A 17,736-nucleotide genomic window follows, 5' to 3' on the forward strand; every position below is an offset into this window, starting at 1 on the left:
ATTTAACCCATTAACATTCAATATTATTACTGTAAAGGCAGTTCTTATTTCATCCATTTTGACCTTTGGGTTTTATCCATCATTTTATTTTCACTATTCTTTGAGACTTTTTGTTACTTTTATTTATACTTTATTTCTAGACTCTCTTCCAAGCTTCTCTCTTCTGTCTTTTCTTTTCAGACTACAGCATACCCTTTAGTATTTCCTGCAAAGTTGGTCTCTTTGTTATAAACTCTCTCAGTTTTGTTTATCTGTGAATATTCTAAACTTGCCCTCATTTTTGAAAGACACTTTTGCCAGATATAAGACTCTTGGCTGGAATTTTTTTCTTGTAGTATTTTAAATATATCATACCACTGCCTTCTTGCCTCCATCGTTTCTGGTAAGAAATCAGCACCTAATATTATTGGGTATCCCTTATATGTAATGCATTGCTTTTCTCTTGCTGCTTTCAGAATTCTCTCTTTGTCTTTGGCATTTGATATTCTGATTAGTGTGTGCCTCGGCATTGGTCTATTTGGATTTATTCGGATGGGAGTACAATGTACTTCTTAGACATGGATATCTATGTCCTTCAAAAGGGTTGGGAAATTTTCTACCATTATTTCTTCAAATACTCCTTCTGCTGCTTTTCCCTTCTCTTCTCCTTCTGGGACACCCATGACATGTATTTTGTACTTCTCCTGCTATCATTTAGTTCCCTGACAACTTGGTTCAATTTTTTCCAATCTTTTCATCTGTTCTTTTGTATGTTTCCTTTTGGAGGCTATGTTTTCAAGCCCACCAATCCTTTCTTCTGCCTCCTCAAATCTGTTATATGAACTCCAGTGTATTTTTTATTTCATTTATCACACGTTTCATTCCTGTAAGATCTATTTTTCTATATATGCTTTCAAATTCTTCTTTGTGCTCATCCAATGTCTTCCTAATATCTTTAATCTCCTTAGCCATCTCAATGAATTTATTAAGGAGATTTGTTTGAACATCTGTGATGAGTTGTCTCATCTCCTTTATGTCACCTGGGGGCTTATCTTAGTTCTTTAACTGGGCCCTATCTTCCTGTTTCTTGGATGGATTGTAGTTTTATTGTTGGTGTCTTGGCGTCTGGGTTACTGGATGTATTTATTCTGGGTGCAGTTTCTCTCTTTATTTAAGGTGTTCTTGCCTTTTCTCCCTGGCTGATTGTGTAGTAGGAGCCAAGGATGTAGTTGGTGCTGTAATCTGTAGAGGCACAAGCTGCCCACATTGCCCCAGGGACCCATGAAGCTTCTCCCACCTTTCTCCTTTGCCAGGGGTAAGGATAGAGCCGCAGCCATATATAATCCAAGTCGTGCAGGCCAAGACTATCTGTAGTTGCCAGGAGATATTGATGAAGTATGCTGCCTGGGGCAGGGATGGAGTTACAGGTGTGGGCAGCAATCTATTCCATCCAGGTCCAAAATGACCACAGGTGCCCAGACACACTTCCAACTTTTTAGTCTGTGCTGGCCAAATGTACCTGCAGTCACCTGGAGAGGCTGGCTAGGGCTGCTGCCTGTTCCAGGTGGGAAGAACCTGGTCTCTACCATCACTGGTGATTTTCAATCAGCCCTGCTTCCCCTCATGCCAGAGGCAGAGACAAAATGGCAGCTACTGGCCTCTTTTCAGGTTGGGTAGGTTTGAACTTTAGCTCTTCTTACAATTAAACTTTAGCCGGCCGAATTTACTAATCAGTAGCTGAATTTGGTGCCCAATCATCTCTTCTTCCCCTGGTTTTGGGAAATGGAGCTTCCAATTCCAGTCATGGAATAGCACCTGAGGTGGCTTGCACCACCAGTGGAGTACGGGCCCTGGTTTCCACAGCATGGAGTGCTTTACTCATGAATCTTCTCTGCAGATGAGTAGTCTCTTCCTTCCATTCCTTCAAGGATGTTGCAGGATGTTCTTCTGGTCTTGTAGAGCCCCCAAACAGGTGCTTTAGATAGCTCTGGGTGATTATAAATTGCCTTGTAGAACAATCTGACGTATTGGAGCTGCTTACCCTGTACCACCTTGCTGGTTATCTCTGAAATTACCAATCTTCTGTTTCTGTTTCTGGACTTCATGTTAAAAAGACTTTCCTCACTTAAAGGATACTACAAAAAATTCTTCCCAAGTTTTCTTCTACTATAGTTTCCTTTTTTATATTTTCAATCTGAGATACCTGGAATTTATTTTAGTTTTCCTTAGGCCTTATTTTCTTTACTGTGACAGGGGAAAGCGAGGAGAATCTATAGCGCAGGAAACCAGATGTAGACTAATGGAGAAAGGGAGTGTTGAAATAGTGCAGTCGGGGCGGGGGGGAGAGGAAAACGAGGAGTCTGTAATAAGGCTGAAACCTTGAAACTGATTGACTGATACTGTAACTGCTACTCCTCTCACCCAAAGCTTCAAACTGTACCCTTTGTAGAAAATACTGTAAAGAATGTTTTGAACTGAGGAAGTACTATAGGCTGTGAGGCAGTGGTTTCTTTAACTACGCACACACCCTAACCCCTTATAGTCTGAGAACAAAAACCTGGGAGGAGAGTAATGTCTAATCATCAATCTCTTTGTAATCTGAATTCAAGTTATCACTGGATTATGACCTTTTCTTATTGCTAATGTAAATAGGATTTTCTTCCTATATTTCTAATTTTTTCTAACAATCAATTTTATTGATACATATTACTAAAGCATACAATCCACCCAAAGTGTACAATCAATGTTATTTGGTACAATCACATAGTTTTACATTCATCCCACAGTCACTATTAGAGCATTTTCATTATTCTAATAATAAAAAAACAAAAAAAAGCATAAAACTCTATGGCTAAATAACCACCTCAATCTTTCTATAATTCACTTGCTGTATATATCTGCTATTCTGTTTCTAATTTTTTGTATATACTTTTGTATCAATGGAATGAAACAGTATATAGTACTTTTTGTCTATTTCTTTCACTTAGTATACTTCATTTTCACTCTTAAAGGAAGATTAATATATTAGAAAACACTGCTGTTCACAATTTGCTTGTATTTTTGCTTGATATTAACATCTTGTAACATTAATGTACATTTGTTCAATTTCAAAGAAAAAGTCTTATATGTTCAATATTACTAATACTCATATTTCACGAGGTTTCACTATGCCATACAGTCTCATGCTACATTTTTTAGCCATCCTTCTAATAATATACATGACATTAGACTTTCCCTTTCAACCACCCTCATACCAATATATAAGCACTGCTAGTAACAAACATTCTGATGTGCTTAACCATTTTTATTCATTTCCAAAGATTTATGAACAACATTTCAATCAATTCTGCATAGATTAAACCTCGGCTTTCCATTCTCTAATGGATTTTTATATATGGCAGGGGATTGGCAAACTCTAGGTCAAGGGCCAATCTAGCCCACTTTCTGCCTTGTAAATAAAATTTAAATAGGACCACAGTCAAGTTCATTCACTTACATATTGTCTATGACTGCTTTCATGCTACAACACAACTGGGTGACTGAGACAAAAACTGTATGGTCCACAAAGTTTAAAGCATTTCCTTTCACATAAAAAGATTCCAGACCCCATGGCAAGCCAATGTAGCTTAGTGGCTGGGTGCTGGTTTCCCACTTACAAGGTTCCCAATTTCATTCCCCAGCCCCAATACCTTAAAAAATAAATAAAATAAAATAAAATAAAATAAAATAAAATAAAATAAAATAAAATAATAAAAAGGTTTCTGGATCCTAATGATACATAGGAAAACTATTATTTTGTATTTTTTTATTGAGGGAAAATTTGCATAATATAAAATTAACCATTTTAAAGTGTATGATCCAATGGCATTTAGTAATTTCCAAAGTTATACAACCATCGCCTCTATCTAGTTCCAAAATATTTTCATCACCTTAACAGGAAACCTCACACATATTAAATATTCACTCCTTATTTCACCGTTCCCCTAGCCCCTGGCTATAACTAATTTACCTATTCTGATATTTCATATAAATGGAATCATATTATGTGACTTTTTGTGTCTGGCTTCTTTCAATTAACATGTTTTTGAGGTTTATCCATGTCATAGCATATATCAGTACCTTATTCTTTTTTATGGGTAAATAATACTCCATTGCATAGATAAACCACATTTTATTTACTCATTCATCAGTTGATGGGCATCTGGGTTATTTCCACTATTTGGTGATTGTGAATAGTGCTAATTTTTGTCTGAATACCTGTTTTCAACTTTTTTAGGTATAATCCTAGCAGTGCAAATGCCAGGTCATATGGTAATGTTATGTTTAACTTTCTGAGGAACTATCAAGCTTTTTTTACACAATAGCTGGCACCACTTTATACTCCAATCAGCAATGTTGAAGGATTTCAATTTCTCCACATCCTAACACTTATTTTCTGTTTATTTATTTATTATTGTTATTATTACAGCCATCCTTGTGGGTGTAAAGTGGTATCTCGGGAAGCAGATTTGGCTCAACTGATAGAGCATCCGTCTACCATATGGAAGGTCCAGGGTTCAAACCCAGGGCCTTCTAACCCATGTGGTGAGCTGGCCCATGCGCAGTGCTTATGCGTATAGGAGTGCCATGCCACGCAGGGGTGTCCCCCACATAGGGGCGCCCCACTCGCAAGGAGTGCACCCTACAAGGAGAGCTGCCCCATGCAAAAAAAGTGGTGCTGCACACACAGAGAGCTGATGCAGCAAGATGACTCAACCAAGAGACACAGATTCCACTGTGTACCACTGACAAGAATGGAAACGGACACAGAATGGATACAGAGAGTAGACAACGGGGGTGGGGGGGGGGGAGAAGAGGAGAGAAAAATAAATAAATAAATAAATAAATAAAGTGGTATCTCACTGTGGTTTTGGTTTTCATTTCCCTAATGACTAATGATGTTGAACATCTTTACATGTACTTGATGGCACAATCTATATTTTTAAATATATATTTATTTTTAAACTCCTACAAATAAAAAAGAAAAAGACAGCAATCCTGACAGAAAAACGAGAAAGTTGTTTTTATGAAAAAACAATTTACAGAAGGAAAAAACTTCCAAAGCTAATATGTATAAGAAAAAATGTTCAAACCTATTATCAATTAGAAAAGTGCAAATTTATACAATAAGATATTACTTTACACTTAAACCGGTAAAATTGAGAAAGCTAGTTAATGAAAAAGTGTTGATATGTAAGGATATAGGAACTCTCATGCATTGTCTATGGGAAAGGAGCCCATTGTGGACAGCAATCTGGCATTTCTTAGTCATAACATAAAGGTATCCTATCACCCAGCAATTTTCCTTCGTATATATGTTCCTAAGAAATACTTACATAGAGTTAATACATGAGAATGTCCACTGCAACATAATTTGTGGTGGCAGGAAATTTGAATTAACTGGGTACGCAATACTAAGAAAACTGGTAGATAAAATGTGGTGGATGCCCCACAGAATACTATGCAGCTGTTATCAATGGATAATAAGTACCAACATGAATATATATTTAAAACCATAGTGCTTATGAAATAATAACAGAATAAGATACATAACACAATAGATTTTAAGTAAATTAAAAATAAATGCACACACACACAAATAAAAGCACACAAAGAAACAATTCTCATTTTGTAAGAACACACAGTTACAAAAATATAAACAAATATATTAGAGTGTTTATGGGAGAAATAAATTCAAATAGATATAAAAGGGATGGGAGAAAGAAAAAGAGAATAAGAGGAAGGGAGGAAGGGGAAAGAGAGTGAAAGTATGGCTCCTAGGTTTTTGTATGGCAAATGTTGCCATTTATCATGATAGAAAACATGGGAGGTAGGGGAGAAGAGGAGATAATCAAGCTTAAGATGCTGATTAGGAATCCAAGCAAAAATATTGGATATGTGAGTATGGAACTCAAGTTAAGAGGTCAGGGCAGGAGACACATGATAAGAAATCAGCAGGCATTCAAGTGCGGGAAGAGATGAGATCATCTAAGGAATAAATGTGGTTAAAGAAGCAAGCAGAAGAATTGCTACCTGGAATTTTGCCCTATATCAAAAGTTGTCAAAAAAATGTACCACCACCATATAGTTCCAACAGTGCCATATAAGAAAGTTTTTTGGTATCTTACCTTTCATGTGAGGACAATGATGCAGAAATAATGCTCATCAAAAAGTATTTTGGGGGGAAACAGACCTTGGCCCAGTGGTTAGGGCGTCCGTCTACCACATGGGAGGCCCGCGGTTCAAGCCCCGGGCCTCCTTGACCCGTGTGGAGCTGGCCCATGCGCAGTGCTGATGCGCTCAAGGAGTGCCGTGCCACACAGGGGTGTCCCCCGCGTAGGGGAGCCCCACGTGCAAGGAGTGCACCCGTAAGGAGAGCCGCCCAGCGCGAAGGAGGGAGCAGCCTGCCGAGGAATGGCGCCGCCCACACTTCCCGTGCTGCTGACGACAACAGAAGCGGACAAAGAAACAAGACGCAGCAAAAAGACACAGAAAACAGACAACTGGGGGAGGGGAGGGGAATTAAATAAATAAATAAATAAAAAATAAATCTTTAAAAAAAAAAAAAAGTATTTTGGGAGTTGGAATTGGCCCAGTGGTTAGGGCGTCCGTCTACCACATAGGAGATCTGCAGTTCAAACCCTGGGCCTCCTTGACCCGTGTGGAGCTGGCCCATGTGCAGTGCTGATGCATGCAAGGAGTGCCATGCTATGCAGGGGTGTCCCCCGCGTAAGGGTACCCCACATGCAAGGAGTGCGCCCTGTAAGGAGAGCCGCCCAGTGTGAAAGAAAGTACAGCCTGCCTAAGAATGGCACCACCCACATGGAAAGCTGACATCAACAAGATGACGCAACAAAAAGAAACACAGATTCCCCTGCCGCTGACAACAACAGAAGCAGATAAAGAAGATGATGCAGCAAACAGACACAGAGAACAGCCAACCCGGGCAGGGGTGGGGGGAAGGGGAGAAAAATAAATAAATAAATCTTAAACAAAAAAAAAAGTATTTTGGAACTTTTTGGAACTCCTTTCAACCTAGTATCTCACTCCTTTTTCCTACAACACACACACACACATACACACACCCACTACACGTCTACCCCTATTCCCACCCCACCCCTTGGGATGTTTTTCCTTTGTGCTCACATGATTGTCTTTGCTATTTCTACAGTGGCCCTATTTAACACTGTATATTTTAGCTATGTGACAATTTTCTTATGGACAGGAACCATGATCTCTATCTTTGTAGTCTCAATACTTGCACAATGCCTGGCAGATAAAAAGCTACCAAGGAATATTTCCTGAAAGAATGAAGAGGAAGCGATTTACCCAAGGTCAGTCCCACAGTCACTTAGTAGTAAAGCAGCCATTAGAACCAAGGCTTTAGGACTACCAAATAATCTAAACTCACTTCAGTCTGTCATTCAAAGAATTCCACATTCTGGCCTCACCTTATCTATATATCTTACTTTCTGTTGATCATCCTGTGAATCTACTATAGTCAGTATTGATTATAAACCTGGTGGCCAGCCCAACATTCACTTTTCCTTCACCTATCCCAAACATGTCTTAACTCTCCCATAAAATTCCTTCCTCACATTCCAACCTTCAATCCACTCCTCTCCTCCACGCACACAACTTTCACTGACACCCCCATACAATCTGATTTCTGTCTTTACGACTATATTGAAGTTGCTCTTTAAGGTCACCAAAAACCTTATAACAGTTAAAATACAACTTTCAAAATGGTAAAATCATGACTCTCATAGAAATTAAAATAAATATGTAGCAAATATTTTATTTAATCCATTAATTAACTAGTAAGCAACTAAAACCAGTTGAAGTAAGAATCTGAATAACAGAGGATCAGAATACATTTGCATGGCATGAGCATGAATAATTTGCACTGGAACGGACAGGAAACATTTGTACTGTTATCAGTTTTCTACAATTTAACTTTTATCCCTATAGTCATAAAACAGTCTAGACAATCAAAGACTAAGGTGCATATCCCAGAATCAGATTCATATAATTCTTGGAGGGTCCTCTTCTAGACAACATTCAATATTCCAGTGAAAAGATACTCATTCCCAAATCTTTGACAATTTTTTTCCTGCCTGTCAAAACTCATCCTAACCTGCCATCCTCAGTCTCCTTCATCAAATCCTATTCATCTTAAATATAATATTGCCTAAGGTTGCGATCTGAGCCTTATTCTATCAAATCTCATCCAGTCATGCTTCATCTACTACTTCTACAGGAATGACGCCCACATCCATGGCTCTAATGTCTACAATCACCAAGTTTGAACTTCTATTTTCTTCATTTTCAATGTTGGTATCTTATACCTCAAATTGAGGAATGATCTAAACTAAGCTCACTTTTTGCCTCATCTAAATATATCCTCTTCCTGTGTTCTCTAACTCTTGCCTAATTGTCATGGAGGTACAAAGCACAAGAATCTTACATTCTTCCCCCACCCTCCTAAATGAAACTGCCTTTCCAGTCATTAATGACCTAAACTATCAACTACACCAGTACAATTCTCTCTTGCATCTTTCACCATCCTCATAGCTTTTCCCTAGCTCAAGCTCATAATAATTTTCACCTCAATTGCTGATAAAATCTCCAAACTGGTATTTTGTTTCTCTCTTCTATCACTCGCTTAGCTTCCAAAGTTATATTTCCCCAAACAGCAGTCAAAAGTTTTTCTGACATAATAACCATCTATTGTTTTTAACACATCCATCTACTTCCTATTCATTCTACTTCAGTTACTTTCTCCACTTTAGCTGATTACACCGTGAGACACACAACTCAAGCTTAGACAATCAGAGGCTCACAATGATTGGTTCAGGAATTGGCCCCAAAAGAGTCACTGAAATGCCATAAAACTTTTGCTGAAATTTCTGGAGAAGAAGCTTACGCTTTTTACTGCTGTCCTGATACCATTTTCATTTCTATCTTTTACCATCAGAAAGAAGTTAGCCTGTCTGAGAAATCAAAAAGAAATGCAAAAAGAGAAATTGTGTCCTGGTGACATCTTTCGATCCTTTGCAGCAACCCATGTCTAAAGTCAGTTTCCCTTGGATATTTCAATTACATCTGCATATAAACTCTCTTTTTCTTTATTTGAATGAGGCATCCAACTAAGCAACCAAAACAGTACTAACACCTCCTATCTTTCCATGCACCAAATGATTCAGTTACACAAAGTCTCCTCACCAGTATCATAATATTATGACTTTCTTCATGTTACTCTCGAAGTCTAGAAAATTTCCCCTCTTCCTAGAACTCCCTTTCTTCCAATCTTTGCTTGTTATTAAGATACACTTCATACTTCAAGGCTCAGCCCAAATGACTCAGTGAAGCATCTCTCAAGGCGACAGAAAGAATCTTGAATTTTAACCAAAGGGTAAAAAAAAGCTATTAAAGGGTTTTAAAGGGTTTTAAAGAGCAAATGGCATTATCAGATTTTCAACTTAAAAAGATTACTCTGGTTACCCTGTAAAGACCTAGAGAAGGGCAAGAGGGATAGGGATTAGTAAACTACTAAAGTATTCTAGGCAAAAAAGGATAGTGGTATGGGCTAAAGTAGCAGTGGGAATAGAAAAATTGATTTCTGTGATGGTTTTATTTCTAGATGAATCCCCCTTTTATGATAACTCCCTAAAGACAGAGAAATTAACTGTTGACTACCATTTTATCCCCAGTATCTGGCAAAGTGATGGGCACACTGAAAGGACTCAAAATCTGTTCAATAAATGAAAAGATAATTAGCAATCTAATCTGGAAGTTGTTTAAGCAACTGAGTTAAAATGGTAGTACCACTGATGAAGATAGGAAACACAGGAAAAGTCAGTTTGGTTTTCTTGGCTTGCTTCTGAGCAACAGGTAAAGGAGAAGATGAAGTCTTTTTAAAAAGTTGAATTTGAGGTAATGTAATACATTCAAATAGGAATACTGAGTAGGCAGTTGGATATATGGGACAACTATAAATAGGGCTTATATATCTGGGGAGTAAGAGAGAGACCTGGATTGAAGATATTGATTTGACAATTGGGGCATATAAAGGATAAGTGACTTTATGCGAAAAGATGACATTGCCTAGTAGAGATGTAAAATGAAAAGAGGGTTGAGATCAGACACCTAAAGGCCATTTAAGGACTGAATAGAAAAGAGAAACCAAAGAAGGACACTAAAAGCTCTGGCAGAAACACCATCAGAGGAAGGTGCTCCAACCAAAGACAGGGGAAGAAAAGGGCAATATGGTAATGTATCAAACATTGTAAAAAAGCCAAGGAGTGAAAAAATTTTAAATATCCTGTGGGTTTAATAATACCATGGTCTTAAATAACTTGGTGAAAAGTTTTGGTGGAGTAGGCAGGGATGGAACCAGAAACTTATTTGGAGTGGGTTAAGCTAAACAGAAGATAAACGAAGTCAATCAGTGTTAGATATCTTTTTGAAGAAGTCTGGCTATAAAGGAGTAAGAAAACACAATTGCAGAAGAAGGACATTGTCAAGGGTAGGTTTTGCTTTTTTTTTTTTTTTAAATGAAGCTTAGTCTTAAGCATGTTTAAATGCTGATTTGAAGCAACCTAAAAAGAGGATAATGAAGAAAAGGTGAAAGAATAAATAATTATCTCTTAATGGGTACAGTTTCTGTTTTGGGTGATAAAAAATTTTGGAAATAGAGGTGATGGATGTACACAACTGTGGATATAATTAAGGTCACCAAATTGTATACCTAAGAAAATGGTTAAAATGACAAATTATATATATATGTAACCACAAAATAAACCACAATAGAACATTATCTTAGAAACAAATACTATACTCTATTGTAAGCTGCTCAAGCATTCACTAGACTTTATATTACATACGACAAACTCTAGCAGATCCAACTTAACAATCTAAATGCTAAAGTAAAAAAAGGAGAGAAAAATGGTGCAAGAGTTCAGAAGACTGTAATCATTCCAGTCAAGGTGATCAAGAATGGTATTATGGAAAAGATGCTTTTGGGCCTGGCTTTTTTGAAAGGATAAGTAGAATTTTTCTAAGTGTAAAATTCAGTGGTTTTTAGTATATTTACAGAGCTGTGCAACAATCACCAAAATCAATTCTAGAACATTTTCATGACCTCAAAAAGAAATTCCATATCCCCCTTAGCTATTATCACATCCACCTCCCCCAAATCTTCCTCTTTGTTCACTCAAGCCCTGCACAATCACTAACCCACTTTTAGTCTCTATAGATTTGCCCATTCTGGACATTTCATACAAATGGATCATATATAATAATTTGTGGGGTTTTGTGACTGGCTTCTTAGTATGTTTTCAAGGTTCATCCATGTTGTAGCATGTATCAGTAGGTCATTCCTTTTTATGGCCAAATGATAAAAGCCCAAGGCATGGATAAACCAAAAAATTTTGTTTATTCATTCAGAAGTTGATGGACATTTGGGTTCTTTCCATCATTTGGTTATTATGAATAATGCTGCTATGAGCAGTTGCATATAAGTTTTTGTATGTAAGAATTTAAATAAGAGCTAAATGAAGGAAGGAACTGAAATACTTTAAATCATTCAATCCCAAAAATGCCAATTCAAGATTTTTCCACTGGTCTAAGATCGAATGAGTCATAAAATGAATTTTCATAAAGCTAAATTTATTCAAGTCACAGGACTGTCTTTTATTCTGTGACAATGTCCTTAAAGCTTTTTTTTAAATGCTAAAGCATCCTTTTTTATATGAAATGATGTAAACTGAAATTGGTATTTTTGCTACTATATTTAGTAGGTAAAATAATTTTTTAATTTTGTTTTTTGTTTTGTTAAACCCGAAAGTCTAGGAAATGTTGTTAATCGAAGGAAAATGCATGAGCAAAGGAAAGAACACACAAACATGCAAGAGGGAAATGTTTCCCAACTGACAGAGCGTCCATCTACCATATAGGAGGTCCAGGGTTCGATACCCAGGGTCTCCTGGCCCATGTGGTAAGCTGGCCCATGTGCAATGCTTCTGCATGCAAGGAGCTCTGAGCCACACAGGGGTGCCCCCCAGTGTAGGGGTGCCCCATGCACAAGGAGTATGCCCCACAAGGAGAGCCGCCCCACTTGAAAAAAGTGCAGCCTGCCCAAGAGTGGTGCCACATACACGGAGAGCTGACGGAGCAAGATGATGCAACAAAAAGAGACACGGATTCCTGGTGCCACCTGATAAGAATGCAAGCAGACACAGAAGAATATACAGCAAATGGACACAGAGAGCAGACAATGGTAAGGGCGGGGGAATAAATAAAAATGAAATCTTTAAAAAAGAAAATAAACACACAAGAGACCTTGTAAGGAAAACAAGGAGGGTTGTTTTGTTCTCCTTGAATAGTTGAGGTCATGTGTTACTAACAGAAAATGAAATTAAATATAACAAAAGGTAGAGTCTTACTGTTAGGTTAAGGAATTCGAGCTTTATCCCATAGTCAATAGGGAAATTAATAAAGTTGTTGAAATATAAAATTATAGCCTCCAGGATGCCATTTCATTCAACAAAAAGTAACTGAGCTACTAAAATGCACTCAATTTGGTGCTATGAGAACAGAGTCAATAATGCTCAGTCCCTGCCTTTTTAGAACTTGGTCTTCAGTGAAAGAACATAGTCTGCCTTTATTCATTATTTACACCTTCATCTGCCTTTTAGAACAGGCAATATATTTAGTTCCCCCAAAATTCCTTTTTTTAAAATAAAAACATAGCACTATTCCTGTAGGGCTTACCAGTTTTAATTCATTCATGATTTAACAATGTTAATTGCTGGGTGTACAAAAGTAAGCAAGTTATAGCCTCTATCCTATAGAAACTTACAGTTCAGATTCTATAAACTTATAAACTGTTCCAGAAGAAACTGACAGTAGGCATTTAATTAGATATTTACTTAGAGCTTCCAACTTAATAGACGTCAACACACACACACTTATTTACCATATATAAACACAACATCACTTATCTTTTTCCAGAATCAACGTTTCATGACACTACTCTTGCTAATGGAAAATTGTTGTACATATTAATAGTTGCTGCATCATTCCCATCAGCACACAAACACACTATAATTTCTCCCTTCTTAAAAAGAATCCTCTCAACTTCACAGCCTCCTTCAGAAACCACTCCATTTCTCTGATCCCCTTTACAGCAAAAGTCCTTGAGAGAACTTTGGTATGATTTGTCCCCAACCCCCTTTTTTTCCCCACAGGGAAATAATTTTATTGCTCCATCATAAAAACTGACTTAGATTTCGTGTCACATTGCATTTGAACATTCATAGTATAGGTATATATATATGTGTTATTCCTTTTTTTTTTTAAGATTTATTTTATTTATTTCTCCCCCCCACTCCCTCCGTTATCTGCTCTCTGTGTCCATTCACTGTAAGTTCTTCTCTGTCTGCTTGTATTCTTATTAGGCGGCTCCAGGAACCAATCCTGGGATCTTCCAGAGTGGGAGAGAGGCGATTACTCTCTTGCACCACCTGAACTCCCTGTTCTGCTATGTCTTATTTTTTTTTTTCTCTCCTTTGTGTCTCATGTTGTGTCATCTTGCTGCACCAGCTCTTCACATCGGCTGGCAATCCTGCGCGAGGTGGCTTCTCACGTTGGGCGGCATTCCCACGCAGGGCGGCACTCCTGTGCGGGGCAGCATTCCCATGTGGGCCAGTACTCCGCGTGGGCCAGTTTGTCCTCACCAGGAGGCCCTGGCCACCAAACCCTAGGCCTCCTATATAGTAGATGGAAGCCCAATTGGTTGAGCCACATCCATCTTCCCCTTAAATTTTTAAAGCATCCCAACCCCTCTTATCCCTACTGTTTTCATACAGTCTCATGGCTCCACAAGAATGTAGCTTCAGTAGGGTCAGGATTTTTGTTTAAGATTAATTTCCCATACCTAAAACAGTGCCTAGCACATAAGGTGCTTAACAAATATCTGTTAATGAATGGACGGGTGAATAAATGGTTTTATATATTATCTATAAAACTGATGACTCAGGAAGCTGATTTGGCTCAACAGAGCGTCCACCTACCACATGGGAGGTCCAGGGTTCAAACCCACGGCTTCCTGAACCATGTGGTGAGCTGGCCTATGTGCAGTGCTGATGTGCGTGGGGAGTGCTGTGCCACGCAGGGGTGTCCCCTGCATAGGGGAGCCTCACGTGCAGGAAGTGTGCCCCGCAAGGAGAGCTGCCCAGCGCAAGGAAAGCACAGCCTGCCCAGGTGTGGTGCCACACACAAGGACAGCTGACGCAGCAAGAATGATGCAACAAAAAGAAATGCAGATTCCGGGTGCTGCTGACAAGAAGCCAAGCGGACACAGAGGAACACACAGTGAATGGACACAGAGAGCAGACAACAGGGTTGGGGGAGAGAAATAAATAAAAAATAAATCTTAAAAAAAAAAATTGATGACTCTCTAATTTATACCTCCTACCTGGATCTCTGTGCTGAACTCCAGATGTATCTGAACACCTATTTGCTATCTCCACGTGGATGTGTAATAAACATTTCACACTTAACCAAGTCAAAAAGAGAACTCCAATCACCCTCCTAATGACTTGACTGACTGCACTTTCTTAGCAAAGTACAACTCTTATCTTTCTAGTTTCTCAAGCCAAGAATCTTGAAATTATTCCTCCTTCTCTTTCTCTCACACCACATAGCCGATTTGCCAACAAATATTGTGGGTTCTGCCTTCAAAATACATCCAGTATCTGACTTCTCACCAGTCTCACCATTATCACTATGGTCCAAGTCTTTATCTTGATGAATGCAATAGCCTCCTAAATGGTCATCCTACTCCTTGTCCACTTTCCTGCCCCAGTACCATCTGTTCTCAGAACTACAGCCAGAGAAATTCTTCTCAAACTTAAAGTCAGATCACATTTTCCTACTTAACTCAGTAAAAATACAAATCTTGACAACTGCCTATAAAGTTCTATTCACTTTGGCCCTATTACATCTCTGACCTCATTTCCTACTACTTTTCTCCTCACTTAATCCTACTTTTTTCCCCTCCAGTCAACACTGACTTCCACTGATGTTCTTTCCAAAGGTTAAGCACATTTCCACCTGAAGGCTCTTTCTTTTACTATTTCCTCTGCCTGGAATGCTCTTTCCCAAGAAATGCACATTCCAATACCTCCTAAGGTCAAATGTCACCTTTTCACTGCATTTCCCCCAGATCATCATGTTAAAAATTGCAACCCCCACCCTAATCCCTTCTCTCCGCTCTGTATTTCTCCACAGCACTCACCATCACCTACAATATTACATATTTTACTTTCTGGGATGTAAGCTCGAAGATGACAAGAATTTTTGTTTTTCCGTCACTGCTATACCCCTGGCATTTAAAGCAGTACCTGATATACAGCAGGTGACCAATAATCGATCTGTTGGATGAATTATTTCATTTCCACCAGGGGAACCTAACAATCAACTAGCCTGGTATTTCAGGAAAAGACCTTATCTTATAGTTCTTCCAATCCTCTGATCCCTAGAAGGATTATACTTAATGCCTAGAAAGAAAAAGTGTGCTTTGTCTGGTCAACCACAAGGAGGAGTTGAGAGGAAGATAAAGAGAAACTAGATACTGCTGCTTCCGTCTCCTTGCTTTTCCTATCGTAACCTGAAGGTGGAAGAAAACTGTATTTGGAGACGACTGCGCTGAATGAATGATTTTCTCCGTACTATGAGTTACTTAAACACACACAAACGTAAGCATGAAAAGCCATGATCCTTTCCAATGCCACAAAGTGCCCCAGGAAATCAATCCGCAGGCCACTAAGTACTGCCAGGCTGTTTAACTCCACCACTGAGAACTGTCCCTAAACCCAGGGCAAAGAGTTCCCATTAGCGCAGAGAGACAGGGATGCAGGCCAAGGTGTTCCAGGCTGTCAGCACTCTCTGGCCAGGGAAATATTCTTGAAGTCAATAATATTTGATATGCACACGAAGCACCTACGTCCCTTAAACGTTATAAGCAAGGCGGTCCCAGGTCTAAAGCCTCAGATTCGGCGGAGCGCATAAGTCCCGATTCATAACACACAGAAATGCACTTCCCACGGGATTTACTCACCGCCACCTGTTGATCCCCACGTTGGAGGAGCCGGCGAACCAAGGGTCGAGGATGTAGACACAGCGGATGGTGTCGGCGCCCTGAATGCACTCCTTCAGCGCGGGGTTGTCGTGAAGCCGGAGCCCCTTTCGGAACCAGTGCACGGCGTTCACCCCCATCCCGGGGCGAGGCGGGCAGCGGCTCACCGCTGAGCTCCTCCAGAGAGAAATTCAGGAAAGGAAGGTCCGGCTCATAACCGGCACCTTCGCTTCCAGGAGAATCGCCGCACCCAAGGAGCGAGGAAAGGGCAGCAGAGGGGAGAGAGGAAAAAATGACTCCGAGGAGGGGACAGAAGGAGAGGGCGCCGGAGGCGCAGCTGGCCGACGAATGGAGGCTGCCCAGTCAGCGTAGTCAGGATGTGACACCCTTTAGGACCCGGCGCTGGCCGCAACCGCCTCGGCGAGCCGCGTAAGTTCGAGGGCTCAAGACCCCCAGCGAGTGGGCAAGTTCCAGGAGCTCGAGACGCCACGACGGCCCTAGCCGGCACCGACAGTCCCAGGAGGTTCCTCACGGAAACCTCGCCCCACTGAGGCGGCCCCTGAGGAGAAAACGGCCCGCCCGAGGCAAGTCACTGAGAGGAACGAGAGAAGACCCAGCCATCGTCAGCGACGCTGCTTCTCGGCCTGGGAGAAAGGAGTGAACACCGAGGACGAAGACGGGGGTTGAGGCCACTGGACAGTTGCCGGTAGACAACCGGTCCCGAGGCTGCCCGGGTGACTCCACCGGCGCCGCCGCGTCAGCGGCTTCGGCCCCGCCCCCGGCTCCTCATTGGCGGATGTGTTCCCACGTGACCATCGGCACCTCACGTTTTTGAAGTGTGTTTACTACACCGGCTCTGGCTAGGGAACTTGCTAGTGCTTCTATTGCCTCTGGGGGTCGACGCTTTCTCGCCCCGAAGTCTACCAGCCCTCTCCCCATCGTTAGGCTCCTTGCCTCACGCCCTTTCCTTCTCCGACTGGCCGTAGGATCCGGGAGGCGCCAGCGCCGACCCTAGGCCCCATGTGAGAAAAGCTAAGCCACGCCCCCGGGGGCCATGAACGGCTACCATTGGCTGAGGCGCTTTGAGACCCGGATGAGCACGGGGATGGTGGAAGCTCGCGGGTACGCGCACGGCTCGGAGAGGCGCGCGTGCGCCCTCGCGGCGTCCTGGAGAGTTGGAGGGCGGGCCTGAGCGCCAGAGCGCGCACGAGGCTTCGTCGAGTGGGGCGGGGTAAAGTCGGATACGATCCGGGTGATCTGCGCAGGCGTTGGAGCGCAACAGGGAGTGTGGAGAGGGTGGAGTGGAGAGAGAGTAGGATCTCCGCTTGGACTTGGAGCTCAAACCAAAGGCTTCGGTCCACCTTTGGCCTGAGAGCCCTAATTTGAGAGTGCTCCTAGCTTTCTTCTGTACCTCGCGGTGGGACAGCCTTGGACTTCCCCTGGAGAGGAGGGATAGTGACAGGGCTGGTGCCAAGCGTTCCTAGATGTATTGTCCTTTATACTATCTACCACCGTGTCCAACCTTCTCTCTTTAACTTCCCGTGGCTTACTCTTCGTTCTTACCTTCCTTTCTAGCC

The 17,736-nt window shown here is 40.9% G+C and overlaps 1 protein-coding gene across 2 annotated transcripts in view; it reads right to left on the bottom strand.

Moving 5' to 3' along the window:
- The window catches only part of CRY1 (cryptochrome circadian regulator 1), a 140,398-nt gene extending 123,165 nt beyond the window's left edge, over positions 1-17,233 (bottom strand). The window contains exon 1 of one of the 2 annotated variants that reach the window (XM_004473303.4): positions 16,142-17,233. In XM_004473303.4, the coding sequence (XP_004473360.1) occupies positions 16,142-16,299 (158 nt within the window). In that variant the 5' untranslated portion in view covers positions 16,300-17,233. The remainder of the gene's footprint in view (positions 1-16,141) is intronic. The other variant, XM_023583047.3, reaches the window with a different exon arrangement.
- Between the last annotated feature and the right edge of the window lie 503 nt (positions 17,234-17,736).

This window comes from Dasypus novemcinctus, chromosome 12 (genome assembly GCF_030445035.2).
Source record: "Dasypus novemcinctus isolate mDasNov1 chromosome 12, mDasNov1.1.hap2, whole genome shotgun sequence".
Classification (NCBI taxonomy): domain Eukaryota; kingdom Metazoa; phylum Chordata; class Mammalia; order Cingulata; family Dasypodidae; genus Dasypus; species Dasypus novemcinctus.